Source organism: Hyaena hyaena, unplaced genomic scaffold, assembly GCF_003009895.1.
Source record: "Hyaena hyaena isolate Hyena2069 unplaced genomic scaffold, ASM300989v1 scaffold_34, whole genome shotgun sequence".
Taxonomy (NCBI): Eukaryota; Metazoa; Chordata; class Mammalia; order Carnivora; family Hyaenidae; genus Hyaena; species Hyaena hyaena.
In genome coordinates this window covers 3,296,661-3,323,343 of record NW_024080665.1, presented here as the reverse complement: position 1 = coordinate 3,323,343, position 26,683 = coordinate 3,296,661, and the positions used below count along the sequence as shown (strand labels likewise).

Below are 26,683 nucleotides of genomic sequence, written 5' to 3'. Positions count from 1 at the left end.
GGGGAGCTCATGTCAACCAGGGAGGCCACAGGCAAACATGCGATTACAGGGCAGGGTGGGGAGAACGGGGCCAGGCCCTGCAGGATTCTTATGTGCCACCTCCAGCCCCGGACTGAGCCCTGACCGAGCTAGGGGTGGGCTCAGAGGCAGGAGGACCTTGCTGTGGGCTCCGAGAAGGGGGCTGGTGCTTGGAGGCAGAGGAGCGAGGAAAGGTCTACACCCAGACAACAGCACTGAGCCCCAACCCCAGTGAAATGATCCCACGTGTGGCTCTCTGAGGCCCTCCCAGCTTGGACATCCTACAACTCCCCACGTCTATAGGCTGCAGCGGTGGCCTATAGACGTGGGCACCAGCGTCCCCACAGGACCATCAGCAGCCAGGCTCCAGGGATACCCACGCTAGGGTGGCTTTAAAGGTCACACCCCACTCCAGAAGACATGAATACAGAGCTCCTGCCGCAGTCCCAGCCTCGGCTGAGGGCACAGCTCCCCCTGATGGCCGAGGGAGGTCTGACATGATGAGAACAAAGGCACTGCCCCTTGCTCCCTGCTTGCCCGGGAATGCCCACTATGCTCTACCAGTCTTAATTATCCTAACACTGGCAGCGCAGACACCAGTCACTGGGCACTGCACCCTGAGACCAGTATCTCTTTTTGCCCCAACAAACTCCCTCCTATCCTGGTTTTCCGGATGAGTAACCGGTGCTAATTATAAAGCTGCTAAATGGTGAGGTGGGGAGGGTGGGCTCCAAGCCAAACCGTCAGGCTTAGATGCCCAGTTCCTAGTTCCTCACAGGAAGAGCAGGAAGGGCAGGTGCGAGCAAGGGGGCAATGGCCTGTATCTGCCGGCACAGGAACCCAGGATGCAGTGCCAGTCATCATTACTCATTAGAGACCAGTAGTCTAGCCTCTACTCCAGCTTCCCGGCCAACCCCCCCGCCCCCCGCCGCAGGAAGGGAACTTTCAGTGCGGGGTTAAAGGGCTGCACCACCGAGTGCTGCCACAAGAGGGCAGAGCGTCACAACCAGAGCCAGTTCCCAATCGAAACCAGAATCATGAAACAAAATCACCTGCACCACTCTTGCCGCACAAGTGAGAAAACGGAAGCCAAAATAAGGACGAGGACTGGTCAGCTCTACAGCAGGTACTGGCAGGGGGTCTCCTGAGCCCTAATTAGTGGTATCTTCACACCGCACATGATTCAGGTAGCTTCCCCATTCCACACGTGCATCTTCCGCCAAGTGGCTCCAGGAACACTGTGCGCCCCCAACTGTCGGATGGGGACACACCCACATTCTGCTGCTCCGCCAATGCTGGGAGCCCTGGTGTCACCCTGCCCCCCACCCCCAGACAGGTGTTCATAAAGTCCCATCTGCTAGTTCGGGCCGCACCTCCCCTGTCCAGCGGCGAGGGCCCCACCCCACACCTCACCTTCTGCCACAGCGACTCCCGGGAGGCGAGTGACGAACAGGCTGCCACAAACCAGCAGTTGCCCACTTGGCCCTGGTGCAGGTCGTGGGAACTGATGCCATCCACAAAAAGGCGGGGGTCCTCACATATGTCCTGCAGAGAAGCCAAGAGGAGACCTCCCTGTCAGCGTGGGGACTCCACCTCCCCTGACACACCGGGGGCCCTCAGCATGGTCAGTTGGTTTTGCCAAATCCAGGTCCCCCCCCCAGCCCCCACCCAGGTGCTACCTGGAATGTCCTTCTCCCGTCCCCGGGCTGAAGAACGCTGCCCTTCTGCCAGAGGTTCGAAAATGATCAGATGCTATGGAAGGTCTTTGGGGGACTGGACCTTGGGCACCCCCTTCTCCTGCCCTCCGTGGTCTTCCCCAACCAGCAAGGGGTCAGTTCCCCTCATCCCCCAGCACCAGCAGCCCTGCAGCGCCCATGCCAGCCCGCCCTCAGGCATCCCCCCAAACAAAGAGGGTGGGGGCCCAGCGGGGAGACAAACCACAAACCACAGCTGATGACTGAGTGGCAAAGGCAGGGGAGAAGTAGGAAGCTGACCATGCCAAGCCCCGCGCAGGCACATCCTCAGGCTGTCTCACTGGATCCTCTAGCCACCCCGGCAGTGTGGGGTTGTTCTATTTTATGAACGAGCAATGAAGGTTCAGAGAAGGGCAGAGATTTGTCAAGGGCACACAGAAAGCCGTATGGAGCAGAGCCAAGCAGACATCTGTGCGTCCCTTGTGGGCCCAATGGGCCGGGCGGGGGCAGGGCTGGGCATGACGACAGTGCCCTTCCCGTTCCCAGTCCGGGTATCTGCTTGGGGCATGCACATGCCCACCTGTGTCCCGAAGCATCTTCACTCCACAGAGCTGACAGGGAGTGAGGGCTCCCCAAGGTGGGAGGGGGTAAACATTGAGGCACACCTTCTATCCTGCTGGCACCACGATCAATCCTCACCACGATCCTGAGGGGTGGGCACAATGCCCATTGTACAGATGAGGAACTGAGGCCCAGAGAAGTTGATCAACACGCCCCAGACACACAGCTGGCCTGCCTCCCTATCTGCTGGCTCGATCACAGTCCAGCTCCTAAGGTCCTATGCCACGTGGCTGGTAGAAGTCAGTAGAGCCAGGGGCACCTGGGTGGCTCAGTTGGTTAAGCGTCTGACTTTGGCTCAGGTCATGATCTCACAGTTCCTGGGTTCAAGCCCTGCATCAGGCTCTGTGCAGGCAGCTCAGAGCCTGGAGCCTGTTTCGGATTCTGTGTCTCCCTCTCACTCTGCCCCTCCCCTGCTCATGCTGTCTCTCTCTCTCTCAGAAAGAAATAAAATATTAAAAAAAAAAAAAAAAAGGTCAGCAGAGCCAGAAGGATGGAATTCAAATTCCTGGTTACCATTTACTGGCTGTGCAACATTGGGCCAGTGGCTCAACCTCTCCCAGCCTGTCTCCTCCCCTGTGCAAAGGAAGCAGATTATGATCCCTGCAGGGCTGTGTAAGGACTCTATGGATTACAGAAGCCGGGCACTCGGCAGGGAAAATGGGGCAAAGGGCTACAGGTCCTCACTGAGGCATCTGGGACTCCTGTCGGTGCCTCAGCCTGGAAAAACCTGGGTTTGGGAGGGCCAGATTAAAGGCCAAAACTCCCCTGAGGGCATAAACAGCTCCAGATGGGACTCCAGGGTGACCCAGAGCCAAGCCACAAGATGGCTTCCCCACAGTGCAGGCTGAGTAATGGCACCCCAGGTCATGGCAACATGGCGAGGCTGTGCTAGCAGGAAGCACGGCCGAAGAAGCCTTCCCTCCCTCCCCGCTGCCGTTCTTATCTTATTTCCTGCGCCCCGGCCCACACCCCGCCCAGCACTGGAGCCAGACGGAGCCATGACTTAGCATCTGCCTCCCTAGAAGGGCAGGCAGGGTGGGGATGGAGGGGCGCCTCGTATCTGCAGATCCCGGCCTCATCCCCAGCACGGGAGGGGAGGCGGCCACCACTTGGCATCACCAGGGTCCGCAGAGACCTCTTAGTACCCCTCCCCTTCAAGTCTTCCCAGCCAAGGCCCTGGACGGAGACAGGACGGCCTATCGGCTCTCAGAGATCGGTGAGGCCCAATAGGCAGAGACACCCAAGGTCATCAGGGCCAAGATCTCAAGACCTCTGTTTGGTCTTCCACCTTTCCTGGGCTATTGAGAAGACAAAGAGCTAGTCAGGAAGTTCCTGGCCCAAGGGAGGGCCCTTGAGGAGGAAGAGTTTGACTGTGACCCTCCACGGGAGCACAGCTATGACAGCAGGAACCCAGGCTGCCTGGAGGCGGTGACACCGGCACAGCAGGCATGGAGAGGGCTGGTGGCTAGGAGGCTCGACTGCAAATTCACCCCAAGATGGGACCCAGCTGCAGCTCTGGGACACACGCCGCCTGACACCATGCTCCGCTGGGCTCCCGGCCACACTGTCCACACTGAGGTTTGCCTCTGGGCCTCCCCACCAGCCGGTGAGCTCCAGGGCAGCGCCCAGGCCCGGCTCGGCCCGCCCCACTGCCAGCGTCAGGAGCAGCGCTTGCCGGGTTCTGCTGGGGCCGCAGGCAGAGTCCTGGGAGCAAGAGAGGGCAAAGGGGCAGGTGGGCTGGATCGGACCAGCATCTGCTGTGAGCCCTGGGCAGAGCCGTCCCGCAGGGCTGGGAGGTGACTCCTCCTCTGCCGCCCGGGCTGCTACGGCTTCTGCGCCTGCAGTCACCTCTCACCTCTCAGCCTTCAGCCTGTCAGACCGGCTCCACCGGACACAGGTCATAGCCCAGAACCATCTCCCTCTAGGGCACAAGAGCTTCAGGTTTCCAGGCCCGGGGCACAGAGAGGAAAGCAGCAAGGCAGCGGACCCAGGGCACAGTCTGCCTTCTCCTTCCGCCCTGCTCCTCCGTCACCTCCCTCCGGGAATCCGAGATCACAACAGGAATCAACCACACGGCTGGAGAAAGGCCCAGGAAGGGGGGAAAGGCCCAGGAAGGAAGCGGTCTCTCTGCCTAGGACACAGGGGAGAAGGGCAGGTTCCCCAGGAGCACTAGCCTGTGCCCCACCCCCTCTGCAGCAGACCTGCCTCTCAGGCCCCCATCCCCTGCTCCCTGTCTCCTCCCACGGCAGTCCCGTCCTGCGAGGCCACCCAAGCACGTGCGCAGAAGGGACTCATTCCTGGGCAGGGCAGAGGCCCAGACGGCTGGCCCCAGTCAAGCCACCCGTTCCATGGCACAAAGGGGCTTACTCTCCAGCAGAGCCAAGGACTGGGGTCTTCTCCAAGTGCTTGTGTGGTGAACATAAGCCCAGGGCTCGGGGCTGGGGATCACCGGGCCACCGTGGGGGAGTTCAGGGGGGTTCTAAGACACATCTGTTTGTGGAACCTCTACTTGTTCCCTTCTTGGTTCCACCAAAGGACCTGCATGCAAACTTAGCTCCAGAGATGGGGAGAGACTGAGTGCTGGATGGGGCAGGGGCTACTGTGTCCCCACAGACATGGAAAGGGGCCCCTGAGGCCCTGCGCTGGAGAGAGGAGGCAGCCCTGCATACCTCCACTCCCTCGGGATTACCCCAGAGCCAGAGGCCTCTCTGACAGTCTCCCTCTCTTACCTCCCTGGCCAGGCCCGTGGGGGAGGCCAGCAGGCCTTGCCAAACCGGAAGGAACAATGAACCAGGCAGTGAGGACTTAAGACAGGTGCCCTGGGTGGGCAGGGAGGCAGACAAGGCCTGGCCTCGCCCACGAGACGGGGGTCTTTCCAGGCAGGGCCAGCTCTGGGTCCCCACTACAGGCTTGGCAGGGGGCAGCAGCCGGCTGGTCGTGTGCCTCCCACGTGTCCGACACCACAGACCTGGAGTCCTTTCAGCCTCCAGAAAACATGGTCAGCAAGTTATTCTCCCCATTCACAGATGTGGCAACTAAGGCCAAGGTCACACCTCCCGCGGCCCTCCCAGAAGGTAGGGACAAGTCCCTCTGAATCAAAAACCAGCCTCTTCGTTCCACTTTGGGAGAAAGCAAGAGGGCGGCCAGCGGGGAGAGAGGCTGACTGAGGAGATCCTCCAGAACAAAGAGGCCATGATACCGACCAACTGACAAGAGAGGGGCTGACGGTGAGATGGGGCCGAAGAAGGCCTTCCCAGGGGCGGTCCAGAAAGGGCTCTTTGCTCTATGTGTAAACAGTCAGGTCACAGGTCACAGGCCCCAGGAAGTAGGACTCCATGGAAACACAGCTGCCTCAGGACAAAGTCCCATCTCACTGGCCAAGAACCAAGCAGCTGGGAGTTCATAGTCACCCCACTGGGCTGGTCCCGCCCCATCCACCCGAGGCAAGCCGGGCCTGACTTCCTGCTCCACCAACCGCCTGTTCCGACAGTGCGGTGAGGGCCTGCCCGGGGCCTCGAGCCCTGCGCCCCCAGCAGGCGCCGCTCACACACCCACCGTCCAGCACGCCCCGGTCCACACAGTCTCACCTCCTCATCCACCACCACTCAGCCGTGCCTGGCCTTGAACTGCCTCCCAAACCCAGAACTGATTCCCCACAGCCACCTCCGGGCTGCCCTCAGGGGTCTTCCTGTCGACACCAACCACCAGGTGCCGTGATTCGCGGCCTCCACTTCCAGGGCAGGGGCAGCTCTGCTCCTCCTCTTTCAGTGTCTAGAAAGGACCAGACACCAAGCCCAGTAAGGTAGTCAATGAAGGAGGAGGCGGCACAGCAGGACTGCCACGCTGGCAGGGAAAGGGGCCCAGAGAAGGCAGGTGGCTCCACCGGGATCACACAGCAGGGGGAGGCCGAGCCCGGCCAGGTCGGCATTTCCTCCTCCGGCACGGCAAACCCAGCTTTCCCCAGCCTCCTTCCAGAGACACAGATCTAAAACGTCTGGGTGCTGGCCAGGGGGCAGGACACGGGCAGCCAGGGGGTGGAGGGAGGAAGGCAGAGAGCTCAAGTGTCTCCCCCCACAACACCACACACACACACACCCAAGGCTTCACAAAGGCCCTTTGAGGCTGGCCTCCTTCCCCACCCACCAGACAAAGGAGGGAGAGGAAGGCGTGGGGGTAGGGGGCCTGAGAGGCAGGAATCTGGGGGCCAGGAGGCTCCTGGGAGTTTTGGAGAACCAAGGCGGCTCACAGGGCTGAGGTCAAAGGTCTGGCATCAGGGTGGAGCGCGAGGAGAGGCGGGACTCCGGGATCCCGGCCTGGCTCTGTTACCAGCTCCCTGGGCAACCGGGGCATTGCCTTAGTCCCTCCACCTCTTGGGTACCCCAGTCCAAGAAAACACACGGGCTTTTCTGAGGCAGAGGGGACTTGAGATCAGAGCCTAGGAGAGGGATATGAAAACTAAATTCCATTTCCCCACGATGTCTAGGAGGCCAGAGGGAACTTTGTAAAACGCAAATCTGACCCTGTCACACCCCCACACCAGCCCCACCAACCCCAGACCCCGGCCGCCTCGTCCCCTACGTTCCTGCCACGTCCCAAATAAGCCCCAGGGTTTCAAGTCTCCTGCCTTTTCCATAGTGCGCTCCTCACCCTTCAGCTGTGAGATGCCTCCTCCGATTCGCGGGCAGCGCAGTGCCCCACACCAACGTCCGTCCCGTGTGACCACCTCAGCGCCAGCAGCCTCCCAGTTCGTGCGCTATTTCTTCTAATGCTCCCAACAGCCCCGTAAGCTGCTATTATTTTTTACTGCTATTATTATTCATTAATGATCATAATAAATCCTTTGGTTTGCAGCAAATGGCTATTCCAAAATCATCACGAAAACAATCAGCAAATTCCTTACACTTCAACGTCACTCTAGGACTTTTTACTAAAAACAGGTCACATCCCCATTTACCTCATTTTTTGCCCAAAACCGCCCTGGGAGGAGAGTAACAGGCTGGAGTGCCCCATACACCCTGTGAGGAAGTTGAGGCCCAGGGAGGGGGCGAAGTCCTGGACGGGCTGTGGTGGCCACGGGATTAGGGCCCATGCCTGTGCTCTCCGTCCAGATGAAACCCCGCAGCGGGAGGGCCCCCCACCTTCTCAGCCACCCGGGGCCTCAGGATGACCAGCCACCAGCCTGTCCCCTGCAGACTGCTGGCCTCAGTTCCAGCTGTGACCGGACACTGACCTTGGGCCGCTTCCACCTGACAGTGGGCCCCGGGGTGCCCTTATAGTACAGGGAGTCGTCGGTGGCCGGGAAGTTGGGGTCCTCAAAGAGCACCTTCTTGCGCAGACAGGCCCGCTTCAGAGCCGAGTAGTTCTGGCCCTCGTAGGGCTTCGCGCCTGAGAACATGGCGGCGGCTACCCCAGCAGGGGCAGCTGAGACAAGGCAGCAGAGGGCTTAGGTGGGGACGTGGGTGGCTCCTGGGGTACCTGGGGGGACAGGAAGGTGAGATCATCACTTACTGAGGACTGGAGGACTCAACGCACACTGACCCTTGCATGCTCCCTCCCCGTGGCCCTGTGAAGCGGGCCCCCTCCTCCCCAAATGACAGGCCGGGAGCTGAGAGGCTCAGAGGTAGGGACAGACACAGCATCTACTTGTACAGCAGGGACAGGAATCAACTGACCTGACTTCACATCCTGAACCCTCTCATTTCTGATGCTTGGACGGGGCGCCAGCCCACAGGCCAAGAGGCCAAGGGCACAAGCACTGGGGCTGCCTGGCCACACCCACCAGCTCCTTCCTTTGTCACCAGCCTTTCCCAGACCTGCCAAGGCTGAGGGAGACTCACGGCCAAGTCAGCAGCTGCCAAGGCTGGTGCCACGCGCACAGGAGAGCGGCAGCACTGCCTCCAAGCTTCTTTCCCCGGGACCCTCCCCACATAGTGAAGGCACATTTCTGTCCCACGCAGAGGGTGCCCCCCCTTCAGCCATTCCATTGTTTACGTTAATTTGACAGACCCACCCTCCAGCACTGCCTCCTGGAATAAACATCTCCTCCTCCTTAATCCTACTGACCTAACCTCCCGAGGCCCCCCATCCCTCCTCCCTCGTGGCTTCCCAATCTCCAAAGCCAGACTCTCGCTGGTGACCTCCCAGACCTCACAAAGTCTCACTCCTGAACAGTCTCTTCCAGGGCCCCAGGAGCGACTGGTTCTGACCCTTCCCTCACCTCTGACCTCCCTCTTCCCCTGGGGGCCCTGGGGAGGCGTATCAAGCCGTGTTCTGCCCACCATCCCTGCCCGATGACCCCCATCTCCCTATATTCAGCCTGGACCCCTCTGATGGGCTCCCAACCAGCCCACCCCTATGAGGTCCCGGGGCGCCCACAGCCATCAATTCCAAGCCAGACCTCTCATCTCCCTCCACACCTCCCCAGGATTCGGGTCCCAGGAAGCAGGACCGGAAGCACCCGTTAGACCAGAGACCAGGGTCCACTGGGTTTTGTTCCTGCTGTGCATGAGGCCCCTGCACAGAGCTCAACATGGAAGGAGGCTGTCCATGTCAGCATCCTCCCTGCAACCCCCCTCAAGCTTGTAGCCACAGGTAACCAAATGCGAGGGCCTCGGACTGGACTGGACGACGGAGCCAGGGAAGCCCACCAGGAGGGGGAGGGGGCGGGAAGTGGCAGCCCGCGGGCCTGACGCATGCGCAGACTGGCCAGGCAGCTGACAGCCCCTGTATCTCAGACTCCGTCTGGGCTGCAGGCGGAGCTCCACAACCGGCCACACCGCCACCCACCCCCAACCACCCCTCCACCCTACTCCCTGTCTAGTCATCCTGGGGCCTGCCCAGGGCAACAAGGCAACCCCACTGGGGCACAGGCCCTGCCTTCCCAGCCCAGCTGAGGGACACACATGTTTGAAAACAAGACTGATGTGGGTGCCAGTCCCAAAGGCGCCTCTCAACTGCTGTGTGGCCTTGAACAAGTCACTCAACCTCTCTGAGTGCCCATTTTCTCAGCTCCACAATGGGAATGATGTTGCTTTCATAACCGGAAGATGGTGTTGCTGAGAAGACTTACTTAGCAGGCCAGAAAGAGGGGGTTGGGAGGAGGAGGAGACAAGTCACCCCTCAGTACCATCTCTCCGGCACCAGCAGGCCAGAGGCTCGTGTTCAGTAGTGGCAAGCAGTGCTGGGCAAGTCTTTCACTGTGTCCATTTTTCAGAAAAGAAAACTGAGGCTCAGTGAGGGAAGGGGGCTCGCCCACATTCCACGGCAGAGTCTGGACTTGAACTCACATCCTTTGGTGCCTCCACCTTGGCCTGGTAACCCTGCGGTGCAGGAGAAAGGGCTGACTCCACACACCCTGGCGGCGCCAGGTTCACAGGAAGGGAATGAGGGATGCAATGGTGAAGGGAAGCGCAGAAGGGCAGGAGGAGAGATGGGCGGTGAGTGCGGAAGCTGGAGGCACGGCAGCGAGAGCAAGGAGGGTTCCTGGTCCCCGGCCACCAGGACGCACGCCCCTTCACCTTCTGCCTCACATCCATACAGGACCCTATATGCTCTGCTGCCATGTGACCTCGGGCCAACATCTTAACCTCTCTGGCCCTGCTGTCTTCCAGGAAGGCCCAGAACACTCAGGAGGCATCAGGGAAAGAGGGGAGGCTGGAGAGCCAGCCCCTGGGCTCTGGCACGCAGCCACTCAGGGGCGTCATTAGCATCACAGCTTACAGCAGAGCCTGGTCAGGAAGCAATTAGAGCTGCAAGAATTAGATCAAAGAAGCTGAAAGCAGGATCCCAGAAATCAGCTCTAGCAATTCCAAGTTCAGAGCCCAGAGGGGCCGAGGAGGGGGAGCCAGCTGGCTGAGGCAGCGTGGTCAGGTCAGCGGAGGATGAGGGTGCTGGTGGCCCTCCAGGCCACACAGTGGTCATCGCTCCCAGGAGGCTCTGCTCCCAGGGAGGGCAGAAAGAGGAAAGCCTGGCTGGGCCCAGGCCAGGAGGATGGGGCCAGGCCTGGCCGAAGGTCTGCCCGGGCTCATCTCTTCAGCCTCACCCCTGCCAGCAAGGCTGCCCCGCCTACTTAAGCCAGCCAGGCTCTTCAGCCCCAGCCTTTCTTTGCACAGGTTGAACCTCATGGTGACTGTCCTCCCACACCTTCCTCGTGCCCCAAGGTCACCTCCCACTCCACCCGTTGGGTCAATACCCCATGGGGTCACGGAGTCAAGAGCCTCAGAGATCTGCCCCTCTCCCTGTAGCTGCAGATACCACTGTTGAAGGCCACGGATCAGCCAAGTCAGGAAAGCCGGCTTCCGGATCTGGGGGCTCTATCTCTGGGCCTGAGTTTGGAGCCCCGCACATCCTGCTTCTGCACGTCTTTACACTGGGCGTGAACCGGCACTGACAGGGGAGTCCGAGCTTCCCAGCTGTCTTCAGCAGCCCTCTTCCCTCTGCCCCTGCCAAGCTCACCCCACCCCTACCATTCTCCGTGCCAAGTTCAGTGCTGTGAGCCCCCCTGCAGTTACTCCGAGCCTGCACACACGCTGTTCCTCCCACATGCGCATACCTGGAGAACTGGTCACCTCTCAAGGCTCAGCCCCAGTACCTCCCCCCGCCACTGCCAGCCTGTCCCCTCCCCCCCCCCAGTCCGGGGAACCCTGTGACAGCACCCATTACATCATACTCCGTGTGCATAGGAGCCATCCATCTCCGCGGCGCAGCCTACGCCTCTGCAGGGCAGGGCCCATGTCCGGCTCCTCTCTGTAACCCCAGGGTCCAGCACTGGGATGGGGACTCAGTACATCTGTACTGAACGCCAACCCGGGGGATGTAGGAATCCCTTCACGGATGGGAAAACCAGGCTCAAGAGGGGAAGGGACTATCAGAGAAGGTCAGCTTTCGGTGTTGGAGCCGCACTGGCTCTCAGGTCCTGAAGGCAGGGGCCTGCCCTTCCCACTGGACCAGGCCTCTCCCTCTCGTCCCCTCTGACTCCCACTGCAGCGCCCACACCCCTGCCGTCCCAGGCACGTCACAGCCGCACCCCACCCAGGCACTCCCTTCTCCACAGCCCATCTCCAGTCTCCAGCTCTCAGCGGAGAGCTGGCTCTAGTTCCCCAATGTCCTATGCTATGCGACTCTGAAGGGGCCGCATCACTTCTCTGGTCTGCGTGGTCCTTATCTGGAAGGAAGCATTAAGGTGCCAGGGTCTCTGCGAGGATCAAAGGAGATACCACCGCACGGGGCCGCACATGCTCCTGAGGGATGTCAAGTCTCAGTGGCAGGCAGTGCAGGGTGATTCACGCCCAGACTCGCACAGTGGGGGGCTCTGCCGCTTGAGGACAGGGTGCTGACCTGGTCCAGAGGAGGGCCTGAGTGCACACCAGGGAGCCCAGAGGAACCACGTTTCTGGCAGGTTGGTCGGACTTGAGCTCGAGTCCTGACTGCACCACTTACACTCTGCAGCCTTAGACAAGATGTTAACATCTCTGAGCTGCTATCAGCCCTACTTGGTTCCAGCTTCTCAGGTGACAGGGAAAGAAAGGGTCATGTCCCCTGGGCCTGCCCTGCAAGGCTCTCTGTCCTCACCCTGGAAATGGGGTGTAGCCACTTCCAGGCAGCTGTGGCCCAGCCTGCTGTTGTTTCCTGGGCCTCCATGGGGGCGCGCATGGGCCCGCTGTGCACAGGGTGGAGTAAGTAAGGGCTCATCTGAGGTCACACTGAGCCAGCTGCGGGAGGAAGCTGACACCAGTGAGCCTTCCCTGGATGCTGCGGCCGCCACCTCCAGGGAGGAACCGGAGAGAGAGTTGTGGTCCCATTTTATAGATGAGAACATCGAGGAACGTGTCTAAAATCTGCGGCCCATTAGCTGGATTCCAAGCTTCTAGATCCTTATCACACCAGGGCTTCCCAAAGGGTCCCGATTAACACTGTGATCACTTTAGGGGGTAACTCTGATGTGGCAGGAAAGACATCAGCAAGAAAGCTGTTCCCCATCCTGTTCTCTTCAAGGACTCTCTCTGAAGGAGAACCCGATTTAGTCTAGTGTGTCTTTCATCCCTCGTGGCCCCTGCGCATCTATACTTGACGAAGGAGGATCAGGCCTCAGGCTCCGAGCACCAGCATCTGGCCTAAAGTGAATGGATTTTTCTGTTGTCTGTACTTTATTTTTAAGTACCAGTTACCTTGCACATGTGGAGAGTAATACTGACTTCCTTTTTTTTTCTTTTAAGTTCATTGATTTTGAGAAAGAGAGTGAGAGAGTGCACGTGCACACACACGAGCAGGGAAGGGGCAGAGAGAGAAAGAATGCAAGCAGGCTCTGCACCCAGCCTGACGTAGGGTTCAATCTCACAATCCTGAGATCATGACCTGGGGCGAAACCCAGTCAGATGCTTAACTGACTGGGCCACCCAGGCGCCCCATTACTGACTTTCCATTTACAGCAGACACAGTTTCCTTTAAGAAATGTTAAGGGAAAATGAAGTTAACTTAAAGAAAACCATGAAGCTCACAGGGGAAGCCTCAGCAGTACACGGAGCCCTGGAGGGCAGAGTGCAGCTGAGAAAGGAACAGGACAGTGGTCCAGAGCCCTGCGGCAGGGGTCAAGTCACCTGACCTCTCTGGGCCCTGGGCTTCTCTTCTAAGAGGTGAGATAAAGAAACCAGCACATAGATGGGCATGAACAGCCACGGCCATTTGAAGAAGAGCATGCTGGAGGATTCACATTAGCAGTTAGTAAGTCCTACCACAGGGGCGCCTGGGTGGCTCAGTCAGTTAAGCTTCTGGCTCTTGGTTTTGGCTCAGGTCATGATCTCATGGTTTGTGGGATCGAGTCCCACAGTGGGCTCCACGTTCAGTGTGAAGCCTGCTTGGGATTCTCTCTCTCCCTCTCTCTCTGCCCCTTCCCTGCTCACTCTCTCTCTCTCTCAAAATAAATAAACATTTAAATAAAAAAGACCTAAATACCTACCACAAAGCTAAATAATAATTTAGACAGTGTACTATTGGCACAAGGGAGACAAGCAGACCAGTGGAACAGAATAGAAAGCCCAGAAAAAGGCTAGAGTAGGACCCTGGTTTATGACAAAGGTGATGCCATGGTGCATTGGCAAAAGGGAGGTCTTTTCAATGAATGGTGCTGGGTCGACTAGTTAACCATATGGAAAAAGATTCATCTTGACTCCTAACCCCCAATGATACACAAAAAAACAGTTCCACACAGATTACAAATCTAACCAAAAGGGAAAACAATAAAGCTTTTAGAAGAAACCAGAAGAAAAAGAGCAAAGCGGAGGAATCAATCAACAAAATTAAAAGGCAGCCTATGGGATGGGAGAAGATATCTGCAAATGACATATCTGATAAAAAGTTAGTATCCAAAATCTATAAAGAGCTTAGCAAGCTCAAGAACCAAAAATCAAATAACCCAGTTAAGAAATGGGCAGACAGGATGTGAGGGCGATCTGGCTGTGACATCTGTCACCCCATTGATCGCCAGGGTTGATTCAGCTGATCTGGCTGGTTAGGCGGGTGTCCCCTTCCTCCCTCACCGCTCCATGTGCGTCCCTCTCGAAGCTGCGCGCTCGGTCGAAGAGGACGACCTTCCCCGATAGGGGAGGACCGTTCTTCGGTCAAGGGTATACGAATAGCTGCACTCCCCTGCTAGAACCTCCAAACAAGCTCTCAAGAAATGGGCAGGAGGGGCACCTGGGTGGCTCAGTCGGTTAAGCATCCGACTTTGGCTCAGGTCATGATCTCACGGTTCATGGGTTCGAGCCCTGCATCGGGCTCTGTGCTGACAGCTCAGAGCCTGGAGCCTGTTTCAGATTCTGTATCTCCTTCTCTCTCTGAACCCCCGCTGCTCACACTGTCTCTCTCTCTCTCAGAAATAAATAAAACATTAAAAAAAAAAAAAAAAGAAATGGGCAGAAGACATAAATAGACATTTTTCCAAAGAAGACATCCAGATGGCTAATAGACACATGGAACTCATCATCAGGAAGATACAAACCAAAACTACAATGAGATACCACCTCACACCTGTCAGAATAGCTAACATCAACAACTCAGGAAACAACAGATGTTGGTGAGGATGTGGAGAAGGGGAAAGCCTCTTACACTATTGGTGGGAATGCAAACTGGTGCAGCCACTCTGGAGAACAGTGTGGAGGTTCCTCAAAAAGTTAAAAACAGAACAACCCTATGATTCACTCACTCCACTACTAGGTTATTTACTCATAGGGTACAAAAATACAGATTCGAAGGGGCACATGCACCTCAATGTTTATAGCAGTGTTATCAATAATAGCCAAATTATGGAAAGAGCCCAAATGTCCACTGACTAATGGATGAATAAAGAAGATGTGGTGTGTATATACAATGGAATATTACTCATCCACCAAAAGGAGTGAAATCTTGCCATTTGCAACGACGTGGATGGAGCTAGAGTGTATTATGCTAAGAGTGTGTTATGCTAAGAGTGATGAAGTCAGTCAAAGACAAATACCATGTGATTTCACTCAGATGTGGAATTTAAGAAACAAAACAGATGAACATAGGGAAAGGGGGTAAGAGAGAGAGAAACAAACCATAAGAGACTCTTTACAATAGAGAACCAATGGAGGGTTGCCGGAAGCGTGTTGGGTAGGGGACGGGCTACATGGACGATGAGGTACTAAGGAGGGCACTTGTTGGCATGAGCCCTGGGTGTTCTATTTAAATGATGAATCACAAAATCCTACTCCTGAAAACAGTATTACGCTACACGTTAACTAACCAGAATTTAAAATTTGAAGAGAAAAAGAAACAGATTATGTCCACATGGCCAATAAAATGAGAAGAAGAAGCCCTTGACTTCACTAGTCGGCAAGGAAATGCAAATTAAAACCACAATGAAATACCACTACACCCCTACCAGGATGGCTACAGGAAAAACCACCACACACACACACACCTAAGCGTACAGCTCTTGACACTGATGGTGGAAGTATGAATGGGTACAACCACTTTGCAAAACCATTTTACCGTATCTATTACAGCTGAACAAAGGCATCATTCGGCAATTCTATTCCTAAGTATCCCCTGCAGAGAAACCCAAACACCTATCCACCAAAAAGCCTGTACAAGAGTGTTTATCATTGTAGTGTTCATTACAGCTGAAAATCAGAAAAAATTCCCATGTCCATCAACAGAAGAGAGGATAAACACGGTGTCGCCACGGAACAGCTGCCAGCAATGAAAATGAACAAATGACTGCTGCGCGCGATTCCACGGACGGGTCTCATAAGCACAACATTAAGCAAGAGAAGAAACACTATGATCCCGTTCATGTAAAATTGAAAAGTAGGCATAACCCACCTCCGGTGACCTCGAGGCACGATGGTGGCTATCTTTGGGGGGCCGTGACTGCCAGGTGCCTGCTGGATCTCTCATAATACTGCTTCTTGCTCTGGGTGGCGGCTGCGTGGGTGTGGTCACTGGGCTGTGCGCCTGAACTTTATGCAGTTCCGCAGGGCAGTCAGGCTTTAATAGGATGTTAAATAAAAGAGCCAGGGCAATGGCCCTAGGAAGAAGGGCTGGTAGCTGGTTGAATCTAGTGACCCCGATCCTGCCAGTTCTGGGCCCCTGGCAGGCTACACACTACACACTGGAGCATCATGCCTGGCATCCAGGGCGGGTGGGACAACCTTGTGACACACGGGCTGTGACCTTCTGCGGGCCTCCGCCTCCATCTGTGGCTTTGCCACTGGGAATGCTCTCCCAAGGTGAGGATGGTACCCCGGTACCCAACCGGACACACACTTGCAAGGTTTCCTCTCTGAGAAGGGGGGGTGCCAGCCTGGGATCCCAGGAGACATTCTTGACCCTGGGGGCAGGTGCTCAGGGAAAGGAGCTGTGCCTACCCAGAGTGGCAGTGAGGGTGGAAGAGGTCCCAGGTGAGGCTCACCGGTCCTGGAACACCAGCAGACACCGGGCTCTCTCTGATGGGACGGAGAAGTGAGAAAGCTGTGCTGAGCAGGTGAGGGACCTGAGACCCATCTGGCTGACACACAGGGAAGGCACTAGCAAAGTACAAAGCTTGGGGCGCCTGGGTGGTTCAGTCGGTTCAGCATCTGACTTCGGCTCAGGTCATGACCTCACAGTTCATGGGTTCGAGCCCTGTGTCAGGCTCTGTGCTGACAGCTCGGAGCTGGAGCCTGCTTCAGATTCTATGTGTGTGTCTCTCTCTCTGCCCCCCCCCCACTCACACTCTGTCTCTCTCTCAAAAATAAATATTTAAAAAACTTTTTTAAAGTGCAAGGCTAGAGCAGTAAAATAAGAAGGCAGGCCACAGGACTTGAAATGACAGATTCATATGTAAAGGGAGGGGAGGAAAGTTCTAGAGCTGCATGAGAGGGAGACTCAACCTTCCTTGGTGAGCAGCCGCTTGTGAGGGTGAGAGAGGGAACACAGGAAGGCCTGCCGTGGGTGCCTCCACGTATGCCATGATCGCCCGTACGCCCCAAAGGGTGTCCCATCCTGCAGCCTGAGCCCAGCAAGTGGGCTTCACCCAGCGCCACCCAAAGGAGCCAACGATGCTCCACACCCACAGCCCAGCAACCAAAGTCCCCCATCGATCCCCCCGCTTCCCTGCCTCGACCTCCTACTATACCCCATTCTAGGCAACAGGCCCCCCGTCCTCATCACTTGGTCAAACACAGACGGAACAGCTGCGTCTCCCAATTCGGGGACAGAGACAATGCCAACATTCAGATCTTTGCTGACACCCATTCAGCTGGGCCTGTGCTAACAAAGAGGGTCAGAGCCTCAAAGATGTCCCAGGGGAGGAGGGGTACAGACAGACAGACAGTCAGCCATGACACATACCATGAACTAAGCCAGAGACTCAGCAGCCAGTGCTTCCAGGAGCAAGGCGTGTTTCAGGTGGGTTTATAGGGACAGGAAAAACTGTGGTGTCCCTTCAAGAGGGAGCCAGAGCAGGGCTTGAAGGCATGGGGAGAGCAGGCAGGTTGCACTCCAGACAGAGGAAGGCAGGGGTGTGGAGCAGAGAGTGGGGAAAGCCGGTAGGGCCAGCTCTGCGCAGCTGGAATGCCAGGCTGCCAGTCTTGGGCTCTTACTGAGGGCACAGGGGAGCCAAGGAGGGGCGGAGGGAGGGGTGAGACTCGGGGGCAGACGCTGAGGAAAGAGGCTGAGGCAGCGACCCGGGCCGGGAGGGCTGTGGCCTGAGCCAGGACCCAGCAGGCCGGGTGCCAGGGAGAAGCCTAGAAAGGGAGAGCCTCGGCGTTTGTGACTGCCTGCCCGTTCCTACGGTTTGTTTTGCGAGTATATGCATCCCCTTTTATCCCACAGCGCACCCCCGTTCTCCTCTCCCCCACCGCCTCCCTGAGCTGCCATATCACTGTTCGGGCCTCCGGCGTGTGCTGGAGACTGAGGAAAGGGTGGCGGGGTGGAGGAGGGGCTCGCGTGAGGAAGGGAGCCGGGCCACCGGGTCACACTCCAGCTCACGTTCCAGGCTCCAGCAGCAGGGCCGGGGGCCGGGCCCAGTGAGTCACTCCAGCCACCGCCAGGCAGCCTGGCACCAGGGCTGGGAAATCCTGTCTTTCTTCTCCACTCCCTTCCCCTTATCGTTTCTGTGTCCAAACCAGTCTCCACCCGGCCGCGGCGATCTTTGCAAACACAGAAACGCAACGGAGTCACCCAGTGTTTGGAGAATGTGGAGGGCCTGAAGAGCCGGGCCAGGCCTGTCGGGGGTACGGGGTCGGTCTCCGGTCCTGGGGCGCTGATGAACCCCCAGCGGTGCTCTGGAGGGAGGAGCCAGCTTTGGGGCTGGTTTACCTTGTGGCCTCTGGCCCTTAGCTGTTCCTCGCTGGGCCCTGGGTCCCTCCACAGGGTGTTGTGAGGAGGCCGGACACCCCAGCATGCAGGCACCCCTGGGAGAGGAACCCCCAAAGGGGCGTTCCAGCCCGGGCTTTGGCGGGTGGGGACAGGAGGAAGCTGGGACAGGGGAAGGAGCCACGCTCCTGGAGGTGGGGACTTCCCCGGGCAGAGGGTGGGCTCCAAGCAGGGCGAGCAGCTGGTTTGGGCACTGAAAATCGTGCATTCTGAGAAACCCAGGGCCACTGGCCACCCCACCTGGCAGTTCCCAGCCCTGCACATCCCACCCGCTGAGAAGGTGCTAGGGGAGGGGGAGGTACAGCCGGCGCCACCCACCAGGGGCCGTTCTCTCTCCTACTTGGGTGCGGGCGGCATCTGGAGCTGCAGCTCACTCCCCACAAGGGAAACAACTGGACAAAATGAGCCTCATCAGGTCACGGAAGCCGCCTGGCCTCCACTGTGCGGTGTGACTCCGGGCAAGCCCCCACCCTCGCTGGCCTACAGCTCACCGTTGAATGGCGGGAAAGGGGACACTCCTCGCTTTTTCCAGTCTGCTGGGCTTGTCACCAGGACAGCCTCTTTTCCTGCTTCCTGAACAGGCCGTCTGTGCTTCTGGTACCACATGCCTCCAAGACTCAAGCTGGAAACACAGAAACTGACACTCGAGCCCCAGGTCGAGCTCGTGCACACCCTCAGAAACGAGCTGTGCTGTTTTCACGGCAGATGAGGTCAAGGGCTCAGAGAGGGAAGAGATGCACTGGGGACTGAGTCAGGGGCCTGTGCCACAGCAGAGCTGTGTTCAGCCTGGCCCTCCATCCCTCCCTCAGACAAAGTCAGCAGCCCACTCACCGGCCCCTGGGAGTTCCGCTCAGCGTACATCCCCTCCCCAGCCTTCCCCACACCTGCCCTGTGCCTGGCTAAGGACGCAGACAGGAGTCAGGCAGGGCCCCACCTGGGAGGTCCACCTGCTTGAGGAGAGACAGCCCCAGTACCAGGCTGAGAGACCTGCTCAGAAAGGGGCACAGATTCATTCAGAAAGGGCATGACATGCTCGTGGAGGAGGCGGCAGCTAACTAAGCAGGCTCTCAAACTTGCCAGGGGGGGGGTGCTGTGATTCCAAGAGATAGAAATGGATGGTTAAGAGGAGGACGAACATTCTGGGAGGAAGAAACTATTAGGCAGGGCTGAAAATCAAGCCGCAAGGGAGAGGAAGAAGAAAGAAGGCGCCAGCACAGAAACATCGTCACAGCCGGGGAATGAGGGTCCTAGAAGCCAGGCTGAGGCCTCGGGAGGGTGCCAGCATCTGAGCTGAGTGCCCGATGGCTCACAGAAAGCTGGGATGGAAAGAAAGTCAGGACGTAGGCAGACAGACCAGACTACAGAAGCAGACCCTGAGAAGCAGGGCCTCGTGTGGCCCGGCATTGGCTGTGGGGTTGAAAGGGAGACTCTCCCCAAGGCAGGGTGTACAGCGTGCAGGGCAGGGGCTCTCTGGCTGGGGTTCTCGCTGGAGGCAGAGGTGGATGACAGCCTCACCTCTGGGCAGGGGTGTGCTGGCAGCAGCTGCGGGGTCTGTGTACTGCTCCGCACCACGTCACGTGGTAGGGCCTCAGAATGTCCCGTCCACATCCACATCTTCAGATGGGGAGACAGTTACCTCCTTCGTGCCTCGGAGTTCTATCTCATCTGTAAAATGAGGGTCGGCTCTACCGGCCCAACTGGCCCAGCTCCCCCAACACACCTCTGCTCCAGGCAGGACCCAGCCTCACCAGCCTTACTATACTCATCTGCAAAAGGGGGCTCCTACCAGGCCCCAGCCCTCCTAGGGTGGTGGTGGGGATCGAGGGACCCTGCACAGCCCTGGATTTGTTGACGGAATGACTGCAATGAGCTGTGCGCCACTCTGAAAGGCCTGATGTACCTTCAGGCGCAGGCCAGGGTCTGGTCACCAAGACAGCCCACGGGGACATGCCAGCACACCCCCCTCTTCCAAATATCCCAGAGCTCTGGCTACCACGGGCTCAGGCTGTGCTCCAGGGCCAGAGATGCAGCAGCCCCAGGCGCTGCCCACAAAAGCTCCTGGGCTGCAGAGGGAGGGGCGGGGGAGACGAAGATGAAGATGAGCACTAGGTGGAAGCCAGAGTCCATGGGTGCTCAGGAGGGAGGGATCTCAGAATGGCCTGCAACGCCACTGCAATTGGTCCCTGCGGCAGGCTGAAGAATGCGCCCCCCCCCCCCCAAATATCAGTGTCCTACTCCCTGGAACCTGATGATGTTACCTTATGTGGCCAAAGAGATTTTTGCAGATGTGGTTAAGGATCTCGGGTTGTGGAGATTATCCTGGATTATCTAGCTGGGCCCTAAACGTCATCACAGGTGTCCTCGCCACAGGAAGGCAGGAGGGGGACAAGGCAGTGGGACAAGGGGAGGAGAGAGATGGGCTCATGAGGTCCCAGGAAGGCCAGCAGCCACGAGATGCTCGAGGAGACAAGGAGCAGATTCTCCCCAGGAGCCTCCAGAGGGAACGGACCCTGCCAGTGGCATTCTGGTCCCCCCCCCCCCCGACTCATTTCAGACTTCCGGCCTCCACAAACGGAAGAGAAGACACTGGTGTTATTTTAAGCCATTACATTTGCACTGATCTGTTAGCACAGCAAGAGAAAACAGACACTGTCCCCGAGGAAGCTGGTGGGCAGGCATGTACATGGCCTCACGCCTCTCTGCTGCTCAAGGGAGCGAGTGGACAAGATAGCGATGGTCATCCCGAACTGCTTCGATGGAAAACAAAGTCACCCCAAACTTCCGTGTCTTAGTTAGCAGTAACAAACCACGCGGGGCCCACCGCACCTGACCGGCGCAAGTTATACAGCATAGGTGGCACAGGGGCAGGGCCAGGCCATCAGGCTCTCTGCCGTCTGTCCCACAGAGCACTAGGTCCTGTGGCCATCCCCTGGGCACACTCCATGACTGATGGTGAGCTGAGTACCAATGGATGGCTTTGTCTGCCACGGCCGCTAGCCCCTTCTCCCACAAGGCCACGTGTGTGCCCCCCCCCCCCGTAGCCGTCAGTAAACCACAGTCCCCCACCCACAGGCCACCACAGCCTCAGCCACGGGCACCCTCAGACCTCGAGATCCTTGAGCTGGGGCCCCACACACACATCTCTGAATAAGCAGAATGGGAAGCAGTAATTCAGGCCAGGCCAGCAAGCAAAAGCTCACATTCCATGAGCTGCCTGTGTCCCAGCCCGAGAGCCGACTTCCTACAACATCCCGGATTAAAATCCCAAAGGGACTTAGCCCATTTTGTCTTGAGTGAGCTGGGAAAAGCAGGGCCTGAGGCCAAGGGAAGTGGGCAGCCTGGCCAAACCAAAATGTGGTCCCAGGGCGTCACCATCAACTCCGGGAGAAGCCAGCAAACCGGGGTGCGTCTTGAAGGCGAGGCGTGGGGGCCCACGGCCAGCCAAGACGTGCTCTGAGTAGCAAGGGAAAGGCATGAAGGGGCAGGAGAGGGTTGGGGATGGGGGGGTGCTCAGGGGTGAAGCAGCTCCAATGGCACTCAGAACCTGAGGACAGGGGGTAGGGAAGGGAGGTAAAAAGAAGACTGGCTGTGGACAGATCCCCTCCTTTGTCTGCACAGGCCCCAAAGCGGCTGGCGGTTCTCCCCAGGTCCCTAACTCTGAGGGGTGCAGACCAGCCCCCTGCAGCTGCGGCAGCCTAGGGCCTGCTGCTGAGCTTTTCATATGACCTTTAGGGGACAGCAGACTTCGAGACGCCCAGGGCCTTGGCTGAGCAGGCAGGCAGCAAGACCACCGACTCGAGGCTTCTGAGCCTCGCTCTCCACACCGGTGCAGAGTGAGAGCAGGGGCTTCCACTTCGATGGGGGGAAACCCTTCCCTCCATGCTGTGGGCTGTCTCCCCCAGGGAAGGGACTAGGCGATACCAACTATTAATTACAGTTGACCTTGAACAACAGTGGGGGTTGAAGCGGGGGTTAGGGGTGCCGACCCCCCCCAGTCAAAAATCCACATATAATTTTTGACTCCCCCAAACTTCACTGCTAATAGCCTATCATTAACCAGAAGCCTTACCGATAACATAAACAGTTAACACACACTTCGTTCGCTGTGTGTATTAGACATTGCATTTCAATACACGAAGCTGGAGAAAAGGAAACGTTAAGAAAATCCTAAGGAAGAGAAAATCCGTTTACAGTACTGTTAAGAAATCCACGTACGAGGAAAGCCATGCACTTTGAACCTGTGTTGCTCGAGGACTGACTGTACTATTAATTATAGTGGCTATCTGACGTCAGGTACTTAGTAAAGCACTTTTAGCAACATGCTCTACCTTCATCATCATTCCCCGAATCCCTGTCATGAAGCGGCATTCACACTGGGCACAGGCAAGGGCAGAGAAGAAGCCTGGACACAAGGACAGGCCCTGCAGGCAGGAGAAGAGGTACAGAGAGGCTTCCCTGGGCCCTCAGTGGGCTCCAAGCCCATCTTCCTGTTCAGGGACCAGGGCTTCAGGGCTGTCCTGAGAGCCTGTGGAGAAGGCAGAAGCAGCCAGAAGGCCTGGGGGCAGGGTCCTGGATGTTGTCCCCAAAAGCCCACAGGCCTCCCATCTTTGACTTCCCCCGGTGGTGGCCCCATCTCAAAAAGGGATCCCAGAACCACCCTCCCTCTGCCCTAGGGCCCTGTGCACCCCCCTCCAACGCCCCCCCCAACAATCTGCCACTCACACTACCCCAGCTCTGGGAATCTCTGATCAGATCCCCACCCCCTCCCCGGGCCAAACCTAGCCCTGGGCGGGGGCTGGGCAGAGGAGAGGCAGAGGAGAGGGGAGAGGGCCTCTTCCTGCTGGGGCCTCCTCCTCACCCGCCTCTGTAGTAACCCACTCAACACAGAACTAAAGATGGATGGCCGTTCTGGTTCTCAGAGGCACAGCTGACCATTTAAGGCCCTTCCCCACGGGGCTAGTGTACAGTTTCACACCTCCAAGACTTTCCCCTGGGCCTGCAATGCCCTGCCCTTTCTCTTCTGCTTCCTAAATTGTGCATCCTGAGCCACAGCAGCAGTGAAGCATCTGCAGCGAACTCTCCCCCAGGCCCAGGCAGCTCCCTGCCCCTGGACTCCGGCACTGGGCAAGCACTCACAGGGGCTTATCTGTTAACCCATATGCCTCGCCAGTCAGAAGGGAAGCTCATCAGGGCACTGGCCCCACCTCAATGTCCTGGCACCCAGCCCTGGACTGGCCTAAAGCAGCTGCAGCTGGGTCCACCCTGCCCTGCCCAGTCCCTCAGCCGGGCAGAGCAGCCAGGCCTCCCCACCCCTACCCCAGGACTCTGGGGACTGGAGCAAGGACCAGGCCCAAAGACTCTGCGAGGTCTCAATCCTTGCAGCTGAACATGGCGGTTCCCTCAGGAGGCCTCACACTCAGAGCTGGCTGACCCCTACCCTCAAACCCCTTTCTTCCAGGAAGTCACCTAGATTTCCCCCTGGAATGGGTGGCCTCGGCACTATACTCTCCAAAGCTGGTACAGGAAGATTCTGACCTGTGAGCCAGGCTGATCTGGGTTTGAATTTTGTCTCAGCAGCCCTGAGGGACAAGGTAGCTCACTTCATCCTCTGCTCTACCCTCCTCATCCCTGTGAGGGCGGGGGCAGATTCCCTCCGCATGAAATGAAACCTGGACAGACCTGGCTCCTGTTACTGATCTTCTGTCCTACTTCACCTCTGGACCCCAGGCGGGTTTCCCCAGGTGCCCAACTCTGAGGGGAGCTGGCAGGATCAGAGAAGCCCAAGATCCATTCTCTCCCAGATCTCCCCATGCCCCCAGGCCAGTCTGACACACCCGAGCCTAATAGCCCTGGAAAAGGCCCCGGTCCAACCAGGGAGGGTCAGGAGGGGACTCGGTCTTGGCCCTGCCCCCTTCCCAAGCCTCCAAGGGCCAGGGTTGAGGGGGACATCCAGGTGGGCTTGTGTTAACTGAATGGATGGAGGAGGACTGGGAGGAGAACAGGAAAGAGGAATGGTGAGGAAGATGAGAAGAGACAGTCAAGCCCGGGGGAGGGGGTGTTAAATCTCACCGCGTCGGTACTAAGACCCTGGCTCCGGAACACCCACCCAGGGGGAGGTGGAAGAGGCGCCAAGCCGCGGGGTGGGGATGGGGGTGGGCAGTAGCCCGGGGGGCGGATTCTCGAAGCCCCCCCACCCCCGCCCCGACCCTCAAGGCCCGCGCTCCCCTCCTTCCTCCCCCGCCTGCAGATGCGCACCGGCACACCTATTCGTGCTCACAGGGCACGCACCTGCCCGCGCCGCACGCACGCACGCACACACACACACACACACACACACACCTCTGAAACACACACGAACACGCGCGCTCGCACACGCCTCCCTCTACGCAGCGCCTCCTACCTGCCGCGTCGCCGCGGCTCGGGCCGGCCACAGATGCAGGGCACTGCGCGGCCGCGGGAACCCAGGCTGCACCCGCCTCGGGCTCGGGCCGGGGATCCGGCTGGGGCCGGTCTGGGGCGGGGGCTCGAGCTCCGACTCCCTCCTAGGCTGCGGCCCGCCCCGCCCCGCGGCCTCCGCCCATTTGGGGACAGAGGCGTGGTCTCCAGCGGGGCGGGCGGGCCAGGATCGCTGCGCAGGCGAACTGGCGCCGTGCCTCGGGGCGAACGGGCTGGGAGGTGGCCTGCGGGTTCCCTCTCCCCCGGAGGAGGGCGACTTGGTGGCCGCAGAGCTTGGCCCGACCTCTCCCGGCTCGGTCAGGCGCCCGCTCTTCCTCCTTCCCTGCCCACCTCTCTCTTTCCGCCGTGGAGTATCTCCGGGAGCGCCCCAGGGCCGAACTCGAAGGTTCTGTGCCGGCCCCGCACAGGGCTTGCAGGCCGGCTGCGCTTCGGGCATGCATCTTGTGTAGAGAGCCGCGCAAGGCCCAGACAGGGGGGCTGGGAAAAGCGGGGCTTGAGGGAGGCGAGCGCCCATCTCTTCCCCATCTCCAAGGTTCGGGATGGGCGGGGGTGGGGGTGGGGGAGGGGCTCTAGAGCCCAGAAAGGCACACACGAGGAAGGCCCTTAGATGGGGAAAGCTGGCCCCAGACCCGTATTGGGCACTGACGCGTGGGTCATAGGACCGCTTCAGGAGCTGCAGGTTTCTGGAATAAGGTTGAGAAGGTTTGTGAATGACCAACCCTGGCACACAGTGGGGGCTCAGGGCTTCTGGGAAACGTGCCTCTCTGATCTGTTCATCCGAGGCCTACGCTAGCCCACTTTGCAGATACAGAAACTCCTCCCACTCACCGGGATTCTCCGTCTCGTTTAATGATCTCATTAACTTCTCAGGCACCCAGACTACTCGGCCACCGCCTCACACTCTTCGTCCCAGACCTCCCAGATGTTTCTTTCTCCCCAGGATGTAGCTCCAGCCCCCCCCCCCCCCCCCCCCCCCCCCCTCTAGTCCCTATCAGCCAAGGAAGACTTTCAAATATGCAACCCTGAGCGGCTGCCCACAGAACAATGTTCCAAAATTGCCCCAGGGCCGGGCTCCCCCAATCATAGCCCGTTGCTGGGCCCGTGCCCTGGGGAGGCTGTCAGTGCTCCTCCCGAGGCCGGCCCAGGCCAACGGTTCCCCGGCGACCCTCAGGCCCTTTATGCGGCTCTGCTGCTATCTGGAAAACTCTTCCTTCCTCCAGGAGGCAAGTGCTGGGTATCAAGCCTCTGAAGCCGTTGCCTCCATCACCAAGCCCCGCCCCCACCTCTCCACTAGGAAGCCCCACCCCCTTCTTCCGCTTTCCCACCAGCTGTTTGTGCTTCTCTTCTGGCCCTAAATCCCCGAGGCCTCTCGGAGTTAGTGGTGGAGTCTCGGCCTTCCCCTGGCCTCCTCGTGAGGCTGAGCCTCATTCCGGGGGAGACGGTAATACTTGGTGGAGCCTGGCAGGTCTGGTCCAGTCCTCACTCTGCCCGTCATTGGCTGTGTGACCTGAGCGACTCCTCTATCCCTTTTTCTGTCTGTAAACCGACTTCTAGGGGAAATATGAGATGATCCGGTATAGGCAAGTTGCGGCGGCCCAGTAAGGCCCCGTCATGTAGGGTGTTGGGTAGTATTGCCTCTGGGCTGGGGGACTCCCCCATGTTCAAAGGTGGGCGCTGGGGTCATGTGTGAGAAGCTCTTTGCCTCAGCCTGCAGAAGAGTGGGGCCTAGAAGATGCCGCTCTGGTTTTCAGAGCGTTGCAACACAGGAAGGGTGTCGGGTGAGGATTGCAAGCGTGAACTTCGGACTCACTGCCTGCATTCGTATTGGTGGTGTGACCTTGGGTCAGCCACCTAACCTCTCTGTGTTCCGGTTATGATAGGAAGTGATAGTATAAAATAGGCAGAGAGGGAAAGGATAGGACCTGAGGTGCCCGGATGTGGAAAAACACATTTTGGAGCAATGCTGGGAGTGTCTGACCACAGCAAACCCCCTCAGGCTTAAGGTTCCTCTCAAGAGG

General features: G+C 58.3%; 1 protein-coding gene across 4 annotated transcripts in view; it reads right to left on the bottom strand.

Moving 5' to 3' along the window:
* The window catches only part of CAPN5 (calpain 5), a 53,886-nt gene extending 28,325 nt beyond the window's left edge, over positions 1-25,561 (bottom strand). For 2 of the 4 annotated variants that reach the window (XM_039228751.1, XM_039228755.1), the window contains exons 1-3: positions 24,610-24,703; positions 7,564-7,808; positions 1,432-1,563 (exon numbers count right to left, since the gene is read on the bottom strand). In XM_039228751.1, the coding sequence (XP_039084682.1) occupies positions 1,432-1,563; positions 7,564-7,728 (297 nt within the window). In that variant the 5' untranslated portion in view covers positions 7,729-7,808; positions 24,610-24,703. Of the gene's footprint in view, positions 1-1,431; positions 1,564-7,563; positions 7,809-18,700; positions 18,784-24,609; positions 24,704-25,493 lie in introns of those variants that run through there. The other 2 variants (XM_039228754.1, XM_039228753.1) reach the window with 2 other exon arrangements.
* Between the last annotated feature and the right edge of the window lie 1,122 nt (positions 25,562-26,683).